General features: G+C 48.0%; 1 protein-coding gene across 3 annotated transcripts in view; it reads left to right on the forward strand.

Annotated features, from left to right (window-relative positions):
* NOL6 (nucleolar protein 6) overlaps positions 1-12,969 on the forward strand; it is a 74,057-nt gene extending 61,088 nt beyond the window's left edge. For 2 of the 3 annotated variants that reach the window (XM_008166366.4, XM_065598671.1), the window contains exons 24-26: positions 777-977; positions 10,939-11,040; positions 12,468-12,969. In XM_008166366.4, the coding sequence (XP_008164588.2) occupies positions 777-977; positions 10,939-11,040; positions 12,468-12,620 (456 nt within the window). In that variant the 3' untranslated portion in view covers positions 12,621-12,969. The remainder of the gene's footprint in view (positions 1-776; positions 978-10,938; positions 11,041-12,467) is intronic. The other variant, XM_065598672.1, reaches the window with a different exon arrangement.
* The last annotated feature ends 5,054 nt before the right edge of the window (positions 12,970-18,023 follow it).

The following is an 18,023-nucleotide window of genomic DNA, read 5'->3' on the forward strand; positions in this document are numbered from 1 at the left end:
GTAGATTTCCGGGCTCGGGCTGGAGCCTGGGCTCTAGGACCCTGTGAGGTGGGAAGGTCCCAGAGCTCGGCTCGGCTACACAGCAATGAAACAGCCCCCGGAGCCCGAGTCGGCTGACACAGGCCAGCCGCGGGTTCTTCGCTGTGTAGACTTGTCCGTGGTCTCGTAGCAAGTCAGTGGCTGGGCTGCGAGTCGGGCCCAGAAGTCCTGACTCCTCCTTCCTGCTTCAGTCACTAGAACACACTCCCAGTCTCCTACTCTAACTAGGGATGTAAAATGTTCACCGGTTAACTGATAAGCCTCAGTTTTATTGGTAATGTATTCAATTAATGTTTAAACTCGGCTGCGGGCCCTACGCCCAGGACTCCTGGCAGCCGGGACCCGGGGCACACCTGGGGCTGGCAGGGGAGCCCCACGTAAAACATGGGGATGCTGCAGCAAACCCCCCTCCCAACTGCACTCCTAGTTCCCCACCTCTGTTGTGAACTCCTGAATGGTTAAACGTTTAACCGATACAATTTGAATAGTTTAAGCGGTTACTTTTTTTTAAACGCTATTTGCATCCCTAACTGGGTTGATTAAAAAGCCCTTTCAGCAAAGGTACTGAAACAGATGCTGGCCCGGAATGGGACATTGAAGAGTTAATGATGCTGGGAACTTGGTGGGGTATCGTTCCCTCCTCCAGGATACCTGGGTATGAGATCCAAGGCTCCTATACTCTATCTTGCACATTGCAAGCAGTGTTACCCCTGTCTCCCTCTCCTCCCCTTCTGCAGATGGTCTTCCGCCCACCGCTGGATTTCTATGACATCCTTATCCACCTGAATGCCAAGCAGCTCCCCAGGCACCTGGAGGGCGTGGACCGACCGGCGAAGTCGTTCAGCCGGGGAATGCTGAAGAGCGATGCTCCGGTCAAGACCCTCGCTTTCCCAGTGGTGGGTTATGATCCAGTACAGTGCTACCTCCAGGAGCTGAGGGTAAGCGTGGCTGTGGGCCTCAGGGGAGGGTATGCACGCATGTTCAGCTGGTCTGTGTGGGTATCTTGTGTGCAGATTGCTTTCACTGCAGGAATTGGATACTGGAACCTCTCCATCTCCTGCATATAGTGACTGCATCCCTATTCCACGGGAGTGGGGATGTCAGCCGGTGAAAGAATCGCCATAGCAGAGGATAGCTCAGTGGTTTGAGCATTGGCCTGCTAAACCCAGGGTTGTGAGTTCAATCCTTCAGGGGGCCACTTAGGGATGGGGCAAAATCAGTACTTGGTCCTGCTAGTGAAGGCAGGGGGCTGGACTTGATGACCTTTCAGGGTCCCTTCCAGTTCTAGGATCTATATAGATAACACCTGGAGCCCTGCATAGGGACCTCACAATCCCAGTGCAAACGATGGCCCTAACAGTGTCTTCGTGGTTCAGTTAATTTAATGTTTCTGGCCACCTGGCCGTGGCGGGTGCTGGAGCAGTGGGATCACTGCAGAGAGCTCTCTGAGCGCCTGATAAAAAAGAGGAGTATGGAGTGCGGGGGGGATGAGTGGCTCACAGGACTGATCATGGGAGATGGCTGTGTCCACATCTAGGTGATGCTGCACATGATGGTTGTTGGGTAGCCTACGTGTCATGAGTCTGGATGCCGCAGGTGTCCACAAGGTGGAAACCACTGCAGCTGGCACTAATTGGCTCCTTAGTAGTCTCTGCAGGGAAGCTAAGGATTGAACCAGCCATGGGAACTGAAGTCCTTATTCGCTCATGGAGAACGGTCTCTCCAGGGTTGGTTTCAGGCACGTTAGCGAGGGGAAGCCTGCTCTGTGGATAAACAGAGAACATCAATGCAGCATGTTTCACCAGTGCACGCTGGCAAAGCCCTTATCGCCTCACCTGTGTCAGCCACCCAGTGGGCACGTGGCAGCAGCCTTAGTAGCATTCAATCTGGGCAGCAGATGCTTTGCGGGCATGCAACCCTGTCTCATCAGCTGCTGTTCGAGAAGCACTCTGGTTTGGGAAGGGCGTGTGAATGGCTCCCAGCTTTGCATGGAAGATCATGGTGCAGAATGCGACTAGCAGGTGTGACACCAGTCTCCTGGCAATGGGGACTGGCCCAGAGGCACAATAATGTTCATAGAGCCATCCCTAGTACAAGACATGGTGATCCCAGCTGAGGGTGATTTTCCTCCTCAAAGAACAGACGGATGGGAAGATGGACCCCCTTAAGGAGGGACTTTGAAGCCTCTTCTGTGTATCCAGGGGGTAGACTCTTTGGGGAAATCCCTCTCCTGGTGTCTGGAAGTCAAGAGACTCATAGGTCCCCAAGATTTCGGAGCTGTGACCGCAGTTCTCTCCAGTCGATGTCCGTCTCAGAGAAAGGGGAGCTCATTCAAAGAACAGATTCATACAACGGCACGGATGGAGAAGGAGCTTTGACGTAGTATTAACTGGCTTGAGTTCAGAGCAGTTAGCTATCCCTGAGAGCACTAGCTGCAGAGTTGAGCAACAGAGATGTTCTAACGATGTCCGAGCACAAGCTACAGTAGCTTTTGTTAGCAAACATAGAGGCACCAGGTCCACAGCCATGTTACGAGAAACCAACCTGCTATGTTCATGGGCAGAAAAGAACCCTCTGTCCCTTCTGAGCTCTCGGCATAAGAGGAGAGTTATACACCCGGGCAGAGTGGTTGAGCAGACAGAGGAGAGAGCCAGAGAAGTGGAGTCTTCACCCAGAGGTCTTCGACTCAATACTCAGAGCCCTCGGTCACCCATTTGCTTCCCAATTCAATGCAGAGATTCCCACTTTCTGCCCCAGGTGAAGGGTTCACTGACCATGGATGCACACTTTCCGTGGCTGGAAGGGCTGCTGCTGTCCGCATTTCCACGATTTGCAGCGCTCCCCAACGCAGTTCAGGGCTACAAAGCAGACAGCAGAGGTAATTCTGGTGGCCCTGCGTTGTACATGGAGAGCCTGGGCTTTAGACTTGGTGCAGCAGGCAGAATACCCTTTGTTTCTCCCACGCTGATGGGATCTTCTATGATGAGGACCGATCCTCCACCCCAACCCATGGAAGTTGAATCTAGTTTCTTGGTATTTGTGAGATTCCAGCTAAAACAAAAAAGGATATTCAGTGGCCCTAAGAAGCATGCTCTTAGCATCCAGAAAAAGCTCAACAAATAAGGTATAAGAAGGATTTGGTCCAGTTTTGAGACCGAGTGTAAAGACTTGCAGATAGATCCTATCAAGGCTAAGGTGAAATTCCTGCACCAAGGTCTCACATTGCTCTTTAAACCTCAAACATTAACATTTCAAGTGGCTGCAACCTCCGTATCTTCCAGACAACAGGAAAACGCAGGATCATGTCCCACCCAGATTTTTTTAGAGCAGCGTCTCGTGTCAACCCTACTCCAGTTTGCAGGATTTCCCCTTGGTACCTAAACTTAGTGCTAAATGGCTTACTAAGAACCCTTTGAACCTCTGTGATAAATGCTCTTATTTCCTTAAAAGTGGTTTCCTCGTAGCACTCAACTCTCACTTATGCAAGAAGAGTTTCAGAACTGGGAGTGTCATCAGTAGAACCACAGTGCTGCACTTTCCATCAGGACAAAGTTTTTAAGAAGCAATGCAGCTTTCATGTCCAAGTTAAATTCAGTATTCCAGAGGGTCCTTCCCGTCTTTTTGTCCACATCCTACTGAAAACCTTTGGCATACCCTGGATGTTAGGAGAGAGTTGAAGATCTACCTCAAAGATACAAAAAAGTTCAGAAAATCACTGACTCCTATTTGTTTTATTCCATCTGTTGGCGAAAGGTCATTGTTTTATTCCATTCATTCATGTCCAGGTGGATACAATGGTGCAAAACAGAAGTTTACAAGGCCAGAAACTCAGAGCTCCCCCAGTGGCTACCTCCTGGACTGAAAGATTTTATGGACTCTCTTCGTAGCGTGCATACGTTTACAAAGTATTACAAGCTTCTCAAAAGCAGTATTTGAGCAAAGGATTCTGCTTGCTGTGGTTCCACAGATTAAAAGTCTATTTACTCAGCTGCATAGAGTTTTGTTCTATCAAACCCTCCCTGACTGCAGACTGCTCCTGGACAGCCCACTGTAAGGGGTCTGTGGATCTTCTGTGTGCAGAAGAAAAAGAAAAACCTTTCTTCTGGTGGGCAGGTCCACAGACCCCGGACAGTGCGTCTTCTCCTGTAACGGTTTGCCGAGTGGCAGAACCAGAAGTCTCAGGGCAGGATGGGAGTGGCCAGCTCTTTGACGATCCTGGTAGGTTTGAGATGCTTCCATGCACTGAATTCTCTAAGGATTAACTAACAGTTATTGAACATAGTGAAATTTCTGAATTTCACTCCGAATATTTCCTACGGTGAAACAACTTTTATTTCTGCCTTAAAGCAATGGTGGGCAAATATATGTGCTCATCCATTGTGAGAGGAGGAAAAAGGTTTTTGTCCTGGATATGATGGAATCTGTGGACTCGTCACTCTAGAAGAAAGGAAATGTTTCTGTTCTGAATAAAGGCCTCGCTGACGGGTTCATCTGGCAAGTGGCTTTAGGAAATTCTCTGTTGTCACATTGCAAAACAAGTCCGTGACTCGTAGTATACAGGCAGATGTGTTGGTGGGTGCGTGTATGCATGTACACATACTCACCCATATATAGTTCCAATATTTCACCCACATTCTCTCTGAGGTTAACCTCAGCTAAGAGGATATGTATTAGTCACTTGATGTACTCTTTATTCTCCACCGTTTGCAACACCCTCCTAGAAATTGCAGAACAATGGTCTGTCTCCCTACAGAGTCTGTGGAGCAGTCTTCCAAAGAAAGGAGTGAAAATTCTGTCATGCAAGACCAAACAGTGCACCAGTAAACAATACTAGATGGAACAGCTCTCCCTTTGTCAGGGAGATGGCCCAGTGGGGCTCTTCCACCTCTATCTTGTGCGATTCGCTGACTCATTTTGTTATGCTCATACAAAGTACATGAGATTTTTTTTTTATAGGGGAGAAGGCAATATGCTGCATTTATTGAGAATATAGCAGTTAGCATATGCATTTTAGTTACATATACACGTACACACTATTCACACAGTCCCGCCAGTCAATGTTTATAGTTACCAGTCCAGAGTCTGCATTAATTTAGTGGCCAGCCAGATTGGTCGCAATGGGGAGCCGGGCTCTGTCGGTTGCGATCCGATGCTTTTGGAGTTGTGGCAAGATGAACCCAAAGCCCCATGGCAAAGCACCCTGTTTTTAAGTGTGTGTGTGTGTGTGTGTGTGTGTGTGTGTGTGTGTGTGTGTGTGTGTGTGTGTGTGTGTGTGTGTGTGTGTATTGAAGTCTATGGATTTTGCTGTTCGTTTATGACTGGTTACTTTTTAATTGGTGGTATTTTTTTTGAGGTTACATTTTAAAGTACCCTTTGAGAGGGCCATTTTGATGTAATTAATTGTTTTGTTTTTGGGGGTGCCAGCCTTTACCTTGGGGTTGTTAATTTGCCTTCCCTTAGTTATGGATGTGCGTTGATGGTTCTTTGGCATTGATAAGTTTGTTAAATGACCCTCCCCACCACCCCTTTTTTGGGATCATTTGGCTCCGACAATGGCCTTTACACTTTTTTTTTTAATGCATACACTTTTTATTTACACAAACAGGTTTTTACAGAGACCTTCAAAGATATACAAGCAGCAGTGTTTTATATTGAGCAAGAAAGGCACTAGAAATTAAACCTCACTAAATTTTGTGATTAAAATAGTTTACACTGTGACTTGGGCCTTCAGCATTTCTTTAATTTAATTAACATAAACACAATTTAAAATCCTATTTTTTACTTACTAGATCTTAAAACAAAAAGAATGACTAGAGGGTCTAGTTTGTAATGCATATAGGAAACGAGGCCCCATTTTTGTATAATACAGTTTATTCTAAAACAAAAGGTGACCATAATCAGTCATAAGGACTGTTCTGGTCTATCTCTGCCTTAATCAGTACAGACACTGGCAGTCTGTCAGATGCGTTTCTACCAATGCCCCAGAGGGTCATTTCTTTTTGCTTTTTAAAATGGACGGCTGGCAGGATGAACTTAAAACATACATTAATACATTTGATATATACTATATTTAATACAAATGTAACATCCTACCCCTACAATTTGGCAACCTTTTATTTAATGCAGCCTAAAGAACATGGCTGCTTTCCTTCTGTGGTTGGCACATGCAGAACAGTATGTCGGCAGGCCCACGCAAATCTCTGGGGACCCAGCCATTGGTTTTTAGTGTGTTGCACAAAAATGGTAGCTCTTCTGTTTGTCCTTTTTTCAAATTTCTTGGTGACTTTCAATCTCTATGGGCAAATTCCAGTCCCGGTGTCATTTTCCTTCTGTAATGCCATTGGATACTGAAACAATCCTCCGGCTGGCTGCCTAGACGTTGTCACTGGCTCTTCCCACTGACCTAGGGAAAACAAGTTCCTGATGTGCTCCTGAACCTCAGAGTGCCAGTCAAGATAGTGATTACCCTGACAGCGAGGCCTGCAGAGTGCAAATGGCCAGTGCTTTTAGGAAATATCTTAAGCAAATAGCTACAGTTTAATTTTCATGCGGATTTCTAGGCAGGTTGTTAACGAGAGCACTTAGCGTGTTCAAAGGCCCAAACAAACCTTAATTAGTGTATTTATTATTTGTGCTGTAGTAGTGTGATGTGCTGGGCCCTTTCCAAAGACCGAGTGAGAGACCAGACCCTTCTCCAGCGAGCTCCCGGTCTGAAGGCAGGCATGATGCAATCAATGAGCGAGAGCAGCAGCAGGGAAGTAAGAGGCGGAGGGAGGGAACGAGGGTTAGAAAAACAAGGTGACACGGTTTAAATCATCCTTCGTGCACTACATGCCCTTTCTCCAGAAAATCCGCCCCCTCCCTTCAGCAGTCCGGCCACCCCCGCCCCATTCCTGAGATCAGAAGCTCTCAGGTCATGGAAGACCAACATTTTTGGTTCCCTAAAATCATTTAACGGAGAGCTTCTCATGGACTTCTAAAGCCAAAGTGCGCGCACACATGTGCGCGCGCACACACACACACACCCTCCCTCCCTCCCTCCCTCCACCCGATAGAACACTGTCCTCGGGAGCCAAAACATCTTACCGCGTTATAGGTGAAACCGCGTTATATCGAACTTGCTTTGAGCCGCTGGAGTGCGCAGCCCCGGAGCACTGCTTTACTGCGACATATCCGAATTCATGTTATATCAGAGTAGAGGGGTGTGTGTGTGTGTGTGTGTGTGTGTGTGTGTGTGTAATATATACATACATACACACACACACACACACACACACACAGAGAACATGAAAAAATGGGTGTTGCCATACCAACTCTAATGAGACTAATCGAATAAGGTGGGCTATTAGCAGGAGAAAAAAGTTTGTAGTGATAATCAGGATGGCCCATTTCAAACAATTGACAAGAAGGTGTGAGTAACAGTAGGGGGAAAATTAGCAGGGGGAAATAGCTTAGTTTATGTAATGACTTATCCACTCCTAGTCTTTATTCAAACCTAATTTAATGGTGTCCATCTTGCAAATTAATTCCAGTTCTGCAGTTTCTCGTTGGAGTCTGTTTTTGAAGTTTTTTTGTTGAATAATAGTGACTTTTAGGTCTGTAATAGAGTGACCAGGGAGGTTGAAGTGTTCTCCGACTGGTTTTTGAATGTTATAATTCTGGAAGTCTGATTTGTGTCCATTTATTCTTTTACGTAGAGACTGTCCGTTTTGGCCAATGTACATGGCAGAGGGGCATTGCTGGCACATGATGGCATATATCACATTGGTTGATGTGCAGGTGAACGAGCCCCTGATGGTGTGGCTGATGTGATTAGGTCCTATGATGATGTCACTTGAATAGATATGTGGACAGAGTTGGCATCGGGCTTTGTTACAAGGCTAGGTTCCTGGGTCAGTGGTTTTGTTCAGTGATGTGTGGTTGCTGGTGAGTATTTGCTTTAGGTTGGCGGGTTGTCTGTAAGCGAGGACTGGCCTGTCTCCCAAGATCTGTGAGAGTGAGTGATCGTCCCTCAGGATAGGTTGTAGATCGTTGATGATGCACTGGAGAAGTTTTAGTTGGGGGCTGAAGGTGATGGCTTGTGGCATTCTGTTACTTTCTTTGTTGGGCCTGTCCTGTAGTAGGTGATTTCTGGGTACTCTTCTGGCTCTGTCAATCTGTTTCTTCACTTCAGCAGGTGGGTATTGTAGTTGTAAGAACATTTGATAGAGATCTTGTAGGTGTTTATCTCTGTCTGAGGGGTTGGAGCAAATGCAGTCGTATCTTAGATCTTGGCTGTAGACAATGGATTGTGTGGTGTGGTCTGGATGAAAGCTGGGGGCACGTAGATAAGTATAGCGGTCAGTAGGTTTCCAGTATAGGGTGGTGGTTATGTGACCATCGCTTATTAGCACTGTAGTGTACAGGAAGTGGATCTCTTGTGTGAGCCACCAGGTTTGCCGTGACAGTATCGGGGATACTGTTCCTGACGGCTTGTAATCCATCTTTGTGTGGAATGTTGGTGTCGAGAGCTTCTACATCCATAGTGGCCAGGATGGTGCTTTCTGGAAGATTGCCAATGGATTGTAGTTTCCTCAGGAAGTCAGTGGTGTCTCGAAGATAGAGCTAGGAGTGCTGGTAGCGTAGGGCCTGAGGGGAGAGAGTCTACATAGCCAAAGACTCTCAGGTTTTTCTGCAGTTTCATACCGGAGCTCTGAGCAGTCATACTGCTCTTACACACAATGCAACTCCCCTACCTTTTCTGCCCTGCCTGTCCTTCCTGAACAGTTTATATCCATCCATGACTACTCCAGTCATGTGAGTTATCCCACCAAGTCTCTGTTATTCCACTCACATCATAATTCCTTGTCTGGGCCAGGACTTCCAGTTCTCCCTGCTTGTTTCCCAGGCTTCTTGCGTTTGTGTACAGGCACTTCAGTGAGTTATCTTATCATCCTGCTTTCTCAGTATATTCTATGATTCCTCCCGTCGCTGTCCCTGTGTCCGAGATCTGATCCCTGTTCCTCACGTGTCTGGTGGCATGTGTTCAGGTAGCTCAGTCATCGACCCTCCCCCCTCACGCCTGCTGCACTGGAGTTGGGTCGTGTGGGCCCAGGGCGACCAAGCTGGGGCTTTTATCATCGTTTGCGAGCGTTCCTTCTGAACCCTTGTTCCAGGCAGCCACCTGAGGAGGCTGGGGGAGGACGGGCTTGATGGGTCATTCACGTTGTTGAAGTATTCATGCCATGAGAGCAAGTCCCTGCAGAGCCCCACAGCGTATTACAGCAGTTCTAGTGGCAAACGTTTAAAAGGAAACTGAATTGTCTAGTTACCGTGAGCCAAGGTGCTGTATTGCTGGGAACAAGTCTTTCCTGGTGATTATTTTGCCAGTTCAGTGTGGTACTGGCAGCGCACCGGGAGCATTGGTGTGGGAGTTCAGCTGTGGGGGGAGAGGGACTGCAGGAAGGAGCTTCATTAGCTTTAGTGCACCGATCTAGTGATTACAGCGAGGAGTCCTTGTGGCACCTTAGAGACTAACACATTTATTTGGGCATAAGCTTTCGTGGGCTAGAACCCACTTCATCGGATGCATGGAGTGGAAAATACACTAGGCAGGTATGAATACACTGCATGTGAAAAGATGGAGTTACCTTACCAAGTGGGGGGGGGGGGGTCAGTGCCAACGAGCCAATTCAACTAAGATGGAAGTGGGCTATTCTCAACAGTTGACAAGAAGGGGTGAATACCAAGGGGGGGGGGGGGAAATCACTTTTGTAGTGCTAATCAGGCCAATGTAATCAAGGTGGCCCATTTCCAACAGTTGACAAGAAGGGGTGAGTGTCAGCAGGGGGGAATTAGTTTTTGTAGTGACCTATCCACTCCCAGTCTTGATTCAGGCCTAATTTGATGGTGTCCAGTTTGCAAATTAATTCCAGTTCTGCAGTTTCTCGTTGGAGTCTGTTTTTGAAGTTTTTTGGTTGAAGAATTGCCACTTTTCAGTCTGTTATTGAGTGTCCAAGGAGATTGAAGTGTTCTCCTATTGGTTTTTGAGTGTTCTAATCCTTGATGTCTGATTTGTGTCCATTGATGAACTGGCTTCCCCACCCCACTTTCAAGAGCGACCTGCAGCAGAAAGAAGTTTCTCATCCTGATGGAGTTAGCCTCACTAGAGCAGAAACTTGGTTGCAAGGAAGGGCCAGTGCATGGCACGCAGGCTACTTGCAAACCATATGGTTCTGCAATATAGTCCTCCCTCCGATCCAGGGGAGCACGGCCTGCTGGGAACTGTACTATCTGTGGACTGCACCTCTCTATTAAATGTGTAGTCTGCTCCATTTATGTCCAGCCCAGAGAGTGGGAGATAGGACTTAGTTTAGAGGGGAGATTCTGGGACAGGTTGAAGTCTCTTATTGATCTTTCACCGTGGCTCTAAGCGCCTCTTATATTGTCCTTATGCTGCTGTGGGATGCAAAAGGAAAACCCTGATCATTGGGGGCTGCTTGCTGGATGCAGTCCCCTCTTCCTTCCCTATGATGCAGGGAGCTGTTACCTATTGTAGTGGTTTCCCTGGTGTTGCTGCCTCATAGTGACATTTATTACGACAGAGTTCGTGGCTGACGGAGCTCGCCCCCCTTCTGCATGACAAGTTCCAGTGCATTGGAGTTGGTATGGTTCTGTTGCGGGATGGGTGCGGGGGAGCCCAGTGGCTAGCCTTTGGAGAGCAGGTCATTTTAATTGAAGTTGGGATGTGGCGATCCATGGAACAGTTGTAGAATCTGCACTTCCAAGAATCTTTCACCGGATCCTACTTGGCCGTGAGCCAGTGTCCTTGGCGTCTCTCCCTCCTGGGGAGCATTACAGAGGATTTGTGACGTGTGATTTGTGACGCCTGACCTGACTCCCTTTCAAATCCTCTTCCAGGAGGCCTTTGGAGACCTGGCCTTGTTCTTCTATGACTCGCACGGCGGGGAGGTGATTGGAGTTTTGTGGAAACCTTCCAGTTTCGAGCCCCAGCCTTTCAAGGTGAGTTTTTGACCCTCTGCTTTTAGTTTCTTGTTGTTCGTTACGGTGCTGTGGGAAGTTTGGAGGGGATTGATAACAATAGTGTCACCTAGTGTCTCAGAACAGATCTCAAAACGCTTTACAAAGGGGGTCAGTATCCTCTCATCTCACACTCAGGGAAACTGAGGCACAGAGAGGTGACGTGACTTGCCCAAGGCTATCCAGCCAATGGCCGAATCGGGAACAGAATCCAGGTCTCCCGAGTTCCAGTCCAGAGCTCTATCCACTAGGCAATAATACCCCCCAATACATACATCCTTTGACCAACACTAACACACACACCCTCCTTAGCCCTGCTGGAGAGTAGGTGAGTGCTGTCTCCATTGACAGGGAAACTGAGGCAAAGAGCCCCATTTTCAAAGGAAGCCTGTGTTTTTTGGCTGCCCAGTTTGACACCCCCGGGCCTGATTTTTCAGAAATGCCAAGTGTCTGTCGCTCCCACTGACCAGTAGGTGTCCAGGACGGCAGCACATGCTGAGTTTGTGCCACGCAGTTTAACGTGCAAAGCTATTTGGGAGCGAAGGTGTGGCTTGGAGAGTCCCTGGGGGATGGTAAAGGTGGGTCTGATGCACAGGCGTGGATGTGATTCATGCTGCTTTATGCGAGGAACTCATCAAAGACGCAAAGAAACTTGTGATTAATGGCCCACAGTTCTTCTGGCAACCCTGCCTGTTCTGCTGGACCACGTGTAGCTCCTCTCTCTGCGCCTGGGGCACTTGCTGGCCTGCAGTGCTGCTGCTTTGAAATCTAGTCATTCATTGCCATGAAATGAGATGATGCCCCAAAGCCCATGCCTAGTGTTACACATCTGAATAGCTCTATTGACTTCCGTGAGAGAATTCCATGCTTACAGTAGCTTGCTGGATCGGTTTCTTAGCTGCCAGTAACAGATCAAAGCAAAGGCAGATCAGACACGTTGTCTTTGATCTGTTGACCTTTAAGACATCCTCTATGCATCGGTTGCCTGCGTCTGTCCCCACCTCCTAAGATGGTCAGTGAGTAATTTTTCCAGTGTTCAGCGTGCACATATAAGGGGGTCATTGTGATTGGAAATTGCATCGTTGCTCTATTGACGGGCTGCTTGGTTGTGTATGCTCTCAAGGGGGCGCTTTTGCAGCCTTCTGGTTTACACGGTGTATTTTGCAGCTCACTTGACTGTAACAGGAGCTGTTAAAAGTGAACGTAGTGCTAGCAAAAGGGGACGGGATTGGAAGAGAAGTGGTGAGACCGGACAGTGGCAGCATTTACTTGTCATGTTGGGCTCACTGCGGAAGGGTAGGAGTGGGTAGGGGTTGCATTAGAGATTTAACTTCCGGAGAAGAATACAGCATTGCTAGGCACAAAATGTAGATGTCAGTTAGCCCAACTCATATGCATGTGTATTACAGGCGTCCAACATGAAAGGAAGAATGATGGCATCTCTAAGCTGTGAGGAGCTAGTCACCGTTCCCAATGTGGAAGCCATCCTAGAAGACTTTGAGATCCTGGGAGAAGGTCTGGTCAGATCAGTGGAGGCACGTACAGAGAAATGGACTATCTAAAACCATCAAGAGCTCTTGTTAGGCCTCCTGTACCATATCTGTAGCCCTTTCTGTTTATAAAGCTGTTCAGGGGAAGAAAATTCTTGAGCAATATCTCAAATCCTGTTAATCTGGTACACATTCATAGAAGCATTGCAGCCCTTGAAAAGGGATAATATTTTCTATAGACATAGACACCCCCTCTTTATGCCTTCTCCAAAATCATCTCAAGGTGAGATGAATTGTTCATAAATGTTCCTATTTGTTCATCATGGTGAATGTTTATATAAAATTTCCATGTCTCAAATATCTGCTGGGATGTAAAACAGGAAGGGCATTTCCTAGTATAATAAAGAGATATTTATAATAACTGCTTTTATTTTTGTCACCAATAGCATTTCTCTGATATAGGGTTACCATACGTCTGGATTTTCCCGGACATGTCCGGCTTTTTGGGGCTCAAATCCCCGTCCGGGGGGAAATCCCCAAAAGCCGGACATGTCCGGGAAAATAAGGAGGGAGGGCTTGGTGGTGCTTGGCCGGGGCCTCTGGGCCTGGGGTCGGCGGTGCGGGGCCGGGCCGGGGCCGGGGCCGGCGGTGCTCGGCAGGAGCCCGGGGTGCGGGGCCGGGGTCACGGTGCCGAGCCGGGCCGGGGGCGTGGTGCCGGGCCGGGGTCCAGGAGCCGGGCGCGTGGTGCCGGGGCCGGGGGCCAGGCCGGGCCGGGAGCCGGGGTCGCGGTGCTGGGCCGGGAGCCAGTGCCCCAGGGCCCGAGCCAAGCCGAGTGGGAGACGCCGGGGCCAGAGCCTCTTGGCCTGGGCCGGCCAGCCGGCCGCCGAAGGGAGCCGCTCGGCCAGGAGGGCCGGACTGAGCCGTGCCCGCTGCACCCCGCCCCAGCCTACCTGCTGCCTCCCGCCCCAGCCTACCTGCTGCCTCCCTGTTTCAGGCTTCCCGCGAACATTTGATTCGCGGGAAGCAGGGGAGGGGGAGGAGCAGGGTGCGGAGCGTTCAGGGGAGGGGGCAGAGTTGGGGCGGGGCTGAGGGCGGGGTTGGGGCGGGTCCGGGTCCCCATGGAGTGTCCTCCTTTTTAAAAACTAAAAGATGGTAACCCTATCTGATAAGAGCACTTCACATACACTCCCTCTCCCCCCGATCCTCCAAAGTGTGCCTTTATATAGAGAGCAAGATTATCCAGAGTTATAGTATTGAAAAGCGAGAAATCGGGGACACGATAAAAGTATATAAAACAATGAATGGGCTAGAGAAGGTAGATTGGGAGAATCTGTTCTCCCTGTCTTATAGTGCAAGAACAAAGGGACATTTAGTGAAGTTAAAGGGTGAAGTATTCAAAATTGGTAAAAAGAAATACTTTTTTTCATGCAGTGTGTAATTAGACTGTGGAACTCCCTGCCACAGGATGTCGTTGAGGCCAAAAACTTAGCAAGATTCAAAAAGTGATTGGACACCTAACTTTGAATATTCTCAATACCCATTTAGTTCCTGCTAACAAGCATTCTGGAGGGGATATTAAACCTAATGGTTCAGGGCTTAGCCAACCTCTAACTACTAGAGATCAGGAAGAGACTTAATATGGAAGCAGTTTATCCCACATCTGCTATTGCAGGTTTCTTGCACCTTCATCTGAAGCAGCTGGTGCTGGCCACTGTCAGAGGCAGGATACTGAGCTAAATGGACCGTGGGTCCGATGCCGCATGGCAGTGCCTGTGTTCCTGTCTCACTAAAATTGCTCTCAGAAGTCCCAACGTGTCTCCTGAGACACAGACGCGATTTTTAAATGTTGGGTATGTTAATATTGTTGAGGACTTAGACATGCCAGGAGTTAAGCCACCCCCAAGGAGTTAAATTGCCTGTAAATACCCTTTCTTGTAGCACTCTTCCCCCCCCCACCCCCCCCGAGCACTGTTTGCACCAGGGGGGTTTTAGTGCAATTTAGCTATAATGTCAAATATAATTAGTGGGTGAAACACGTGTCAAATCCGAGAGCAGATTTATGCCTCTGCTGTGACTTTGGAAACGGGGGGGCGATGTTGACAGGCCCACGTTGAGTTCCATTAGCAAACCACTTGAGCAGCGATAAAACAGGTTGGAAAGCTTTTACTTCTCAGGTTTACCTTTTAAGGCCCTTCACAACGTATCTTTGCCCTGGCTACTCATCTCTTAGAGTCCTCCAACCCGGCCTTACTTGTTCATTGTCACAGTTACCCAGAAGCCCCTTCACACTTATGCATGGGAGATGCTCCCTGTAAACTGAAATTTGCGGGTTTTACAATAGGCTGCTCCAGATTCCCCCTTAAAACTTGCCTGTGCCGTGATGCCTTGGAAAACTTGGACCATGGCTAGGCAGCTGGTGTGCTGGAACCTTGGCTTTTCACACTGGTCTCATGAGCTCCCTGCCTGGTTTGTTTGTATCCACCTGTTCCCCACTTTGATTGTGGGAGGGACCATCATCTTGCTAATTGTGGCCTTGTCCTCCCTTAGGGCAAGCAGGGCTTTTCTAATGTGTTAAAATCCTAGTGCAGGCAAGGCAGCTGTAGTTCTCACCCTGGGTAGCTGGTCCAGGTAAACCCTAGGTTCTGCTATAGGGGGTGAGCTCCGCTTTCCGGTCCAGGTCCAGGCTGAGGTCCAGTTGCAGGGTGGGCATGGAGGGAGCTCAGCCCGGCCACAGCCTGTACTCTACCTGGATTATTTACGGGGGGACAGTTCCTGTTTTGGAGCCAAGCAGTTGCCATATTCCCCGCCCCAGTTCTTTCAATGTCTCCCCCACTTCAGTGTTTCAGTACGTTAAAAACTGTCGCCCTGTTTTCCTTCCTAAATATCCCTCATTCTGGCCATGGCCAGATGTTGGCCCATGGGGATGTGGGCTCATCGCTCATTGCTTTCACCCCAGCACCTGTTGCCAGCACTGAATTCCCTTTAGAAACATAAAGGCAAATCAAAGCTCCGTGGTAGCTGTGACCGTAAGGTGTAGTAGACCTTCCCTGCCCTGCAGTGATGCTGCAGCATTCCTCCTCCTCAACTTTCCTGGCTTCTGCCTAGGGTAAGGCACAAAAGTTTGGAGAACGTCCAGGCTGGTCTTTGCAAATGCGTTAACTCCCTTGAGTTAACTGACAATCCGTTATCCCAAATGTAGACAAGCCCTTGTGCAGTACCCAAGTGCGGTGCAATCCAGAGGCTGTGTCTACACTGCTAACTTTTGCTGTCGCAGCTATGTCAGTCAGCGATGGGAGGAGGTGTGATCCCTGACCGAGTTGGGCCAGCAAAAGACCCTAGTATAGATACAGGGTTGGGGGGTAGAGCATATTTTGCTTGGGGGGGGGGGGACTGAAATACGCGCAGTGTGGCCGGTGTAAGCGGTGCCAAGAGGAAGGATACTTTGCCCCTGTAGCATGTTGGTATAGCTGTACTACCCAAACCTACTAAATGCACACCTTGCCTTGTAGTGATCCATTTGGCTGCAATTAGTCTGTGTGAGATGGTCTACCAAGGTGCGGTAGACACAAGCTGTGGTGCTGTGATGCAGCTGTACCTCACCCCTGGGCATTTCCCCCTCTCGCTGTACTGGGGGGAGAATTGTATCGCACCACCACAAAGCTTCAAGCATCCCCTTGCAGCCATAAAAAGGGAAGCCAAGACAAAACCTCAAAGGCTTCTACTGAAGGTTGTGCTGGATCCAGCCACTAAACAATTAATTAAAGGGACAGGGTCAGCCTTTATAGGTGCCCCAGATTACCTCCCCTAGAAATATTTTGGGTTTATGTAATGTAATTTACCTTCTACTGCACCTTCACTCCAGGGACCTGGCTTCCTCCTCTCTTATCTTTGTGTTCTCGTGAGTGGTATCAAACTGTAGTGTGGCCAGCTCCCATGAGTCTCATGGTCTTAGTGCTTTTCTTAAAGCCCCAGCTCCTGGAGTCATGTGATTAGAGCAGAATCTCAGCTTTCACTTAAAAAGCAAAGACAAGGTGGGTGAAGTAATATCTTTTATTGGACCACCTTCTGTTGGTGAGAGAGACAAGCTTTTGATCTTACACCTGAATACAAGCTCTTGTCTCTCTGATATCCTGGGACCAACACGGCTACAACAACACTTCATACAACAATTGAAAAAGAAAGTAAGTTTCTAACCCTCATGATTGCAAGACAGCAGCTTGGAAATGTGACTCGAGTGTTACCTAAAGGCTTGAAAGCCAGAAGGCTAATGAAAAGAAACCCAAAGGTGTTTTTGTTTAAAAAAAAAAAAAAAAAAAAATGTTTAATCCGATTGTTGGGTTTTTGAGGCCTGATTTTTTCAAAGCACTTTGGGTTGATAATACGGAAATGGAGACTAATTTTGGAGGGCGGTTCGCCCACTGGGACTCTTCTGCTGAGAACGGTGGTCTCTAAGCCCACCCAGATCCCAGTGCGTCTCAGTCCAGTTCTTATTGGGACGGGTCCAAAAGCCGCTACCGCTGCTTAGCAGTGCTGAAGGCGCAGAATAAAGGCAAATAATTGCAGGGACCCTGGAGACTGACAATCTTCTTCCTACGATGCAGCTTGGTGTGCTGGTGACTCACCAGTGAGTGCTCTCCCACCTGAGACAGTGACAGCGCTTTTTACTTTTCAGATAACTGCAACAACATCCAATTCTCTCACCACCCCAGGAAGCGGGTAAGTGTTATGATCCTCTATCTTACCCAAGATAACTAGTCTGTTGAGTGCTAAAGAGATCATTAGCTCTCCCCTGCTGCCTCCCCCCATTGACAATAAGAATCCACTCAGATCCAGGCAAAGTCAGATCAAATGGATACATCCTGTACTGCAAACGGCAGGGAAGTTCAGTTCTGGATCTGGACCCCTGGCCTGTTCCATTGTTTTCCGTACACAATGAGCAGCCGTAGACCTTCACTGGACTGACTTTTTATTTAAGATAAAGCAGTGGTTCCCAAACGTTAACAACCTGTGATCCCCTTTCACTAAAATATCAAGTCTCATGGACCCCGTCCTAAAAATGAATGTTTCCAGGGATTTTCTCCTTTACCGGAGTATAAATTATAAAAGCAGTGACCTTGGAAATGTAAAATTTGTTTTTATGACATGCTTATTACACACTATTTATAATAATTTTATTACATTATGAAAACAGCAACACTCTTCCAAGATCTCACTTTTGTAGCTTGTATCACTTTGAATAAGCCTGTTCTAAGACAGGGCTCCTATGCTTCGTCAAGGAGTATTAGATGTGAAACAGCATGAACGTATTTAAGATGCCAGTTCAAAGAGTTCCTCCTACACAAGCATTCAGGTCTTGAGCAGTCCAGGCAAACAACGCATGTTACAACAAAGCTTAAACTTGTTCTTCAGGATAATTTTAAAAACAATACTAGCTGCCTATTTAATTTTAAAAACGGCAAAAAATATCCACCATCC

The sequence above is a fragment of the Chrysemys picta genome, chromosome 6 (assembly GCF_011386835.1).
Source record: "Chrysemys picta bellii isolate R12L10 chromosome 6, ASM1138683v2, whole genome shotgun sequence".
Lineage (NCBI taxonomy): Eukaryota > Metazoa > Chordata > Testudines > Emydidae > Chrysemys > Chrysemys picta.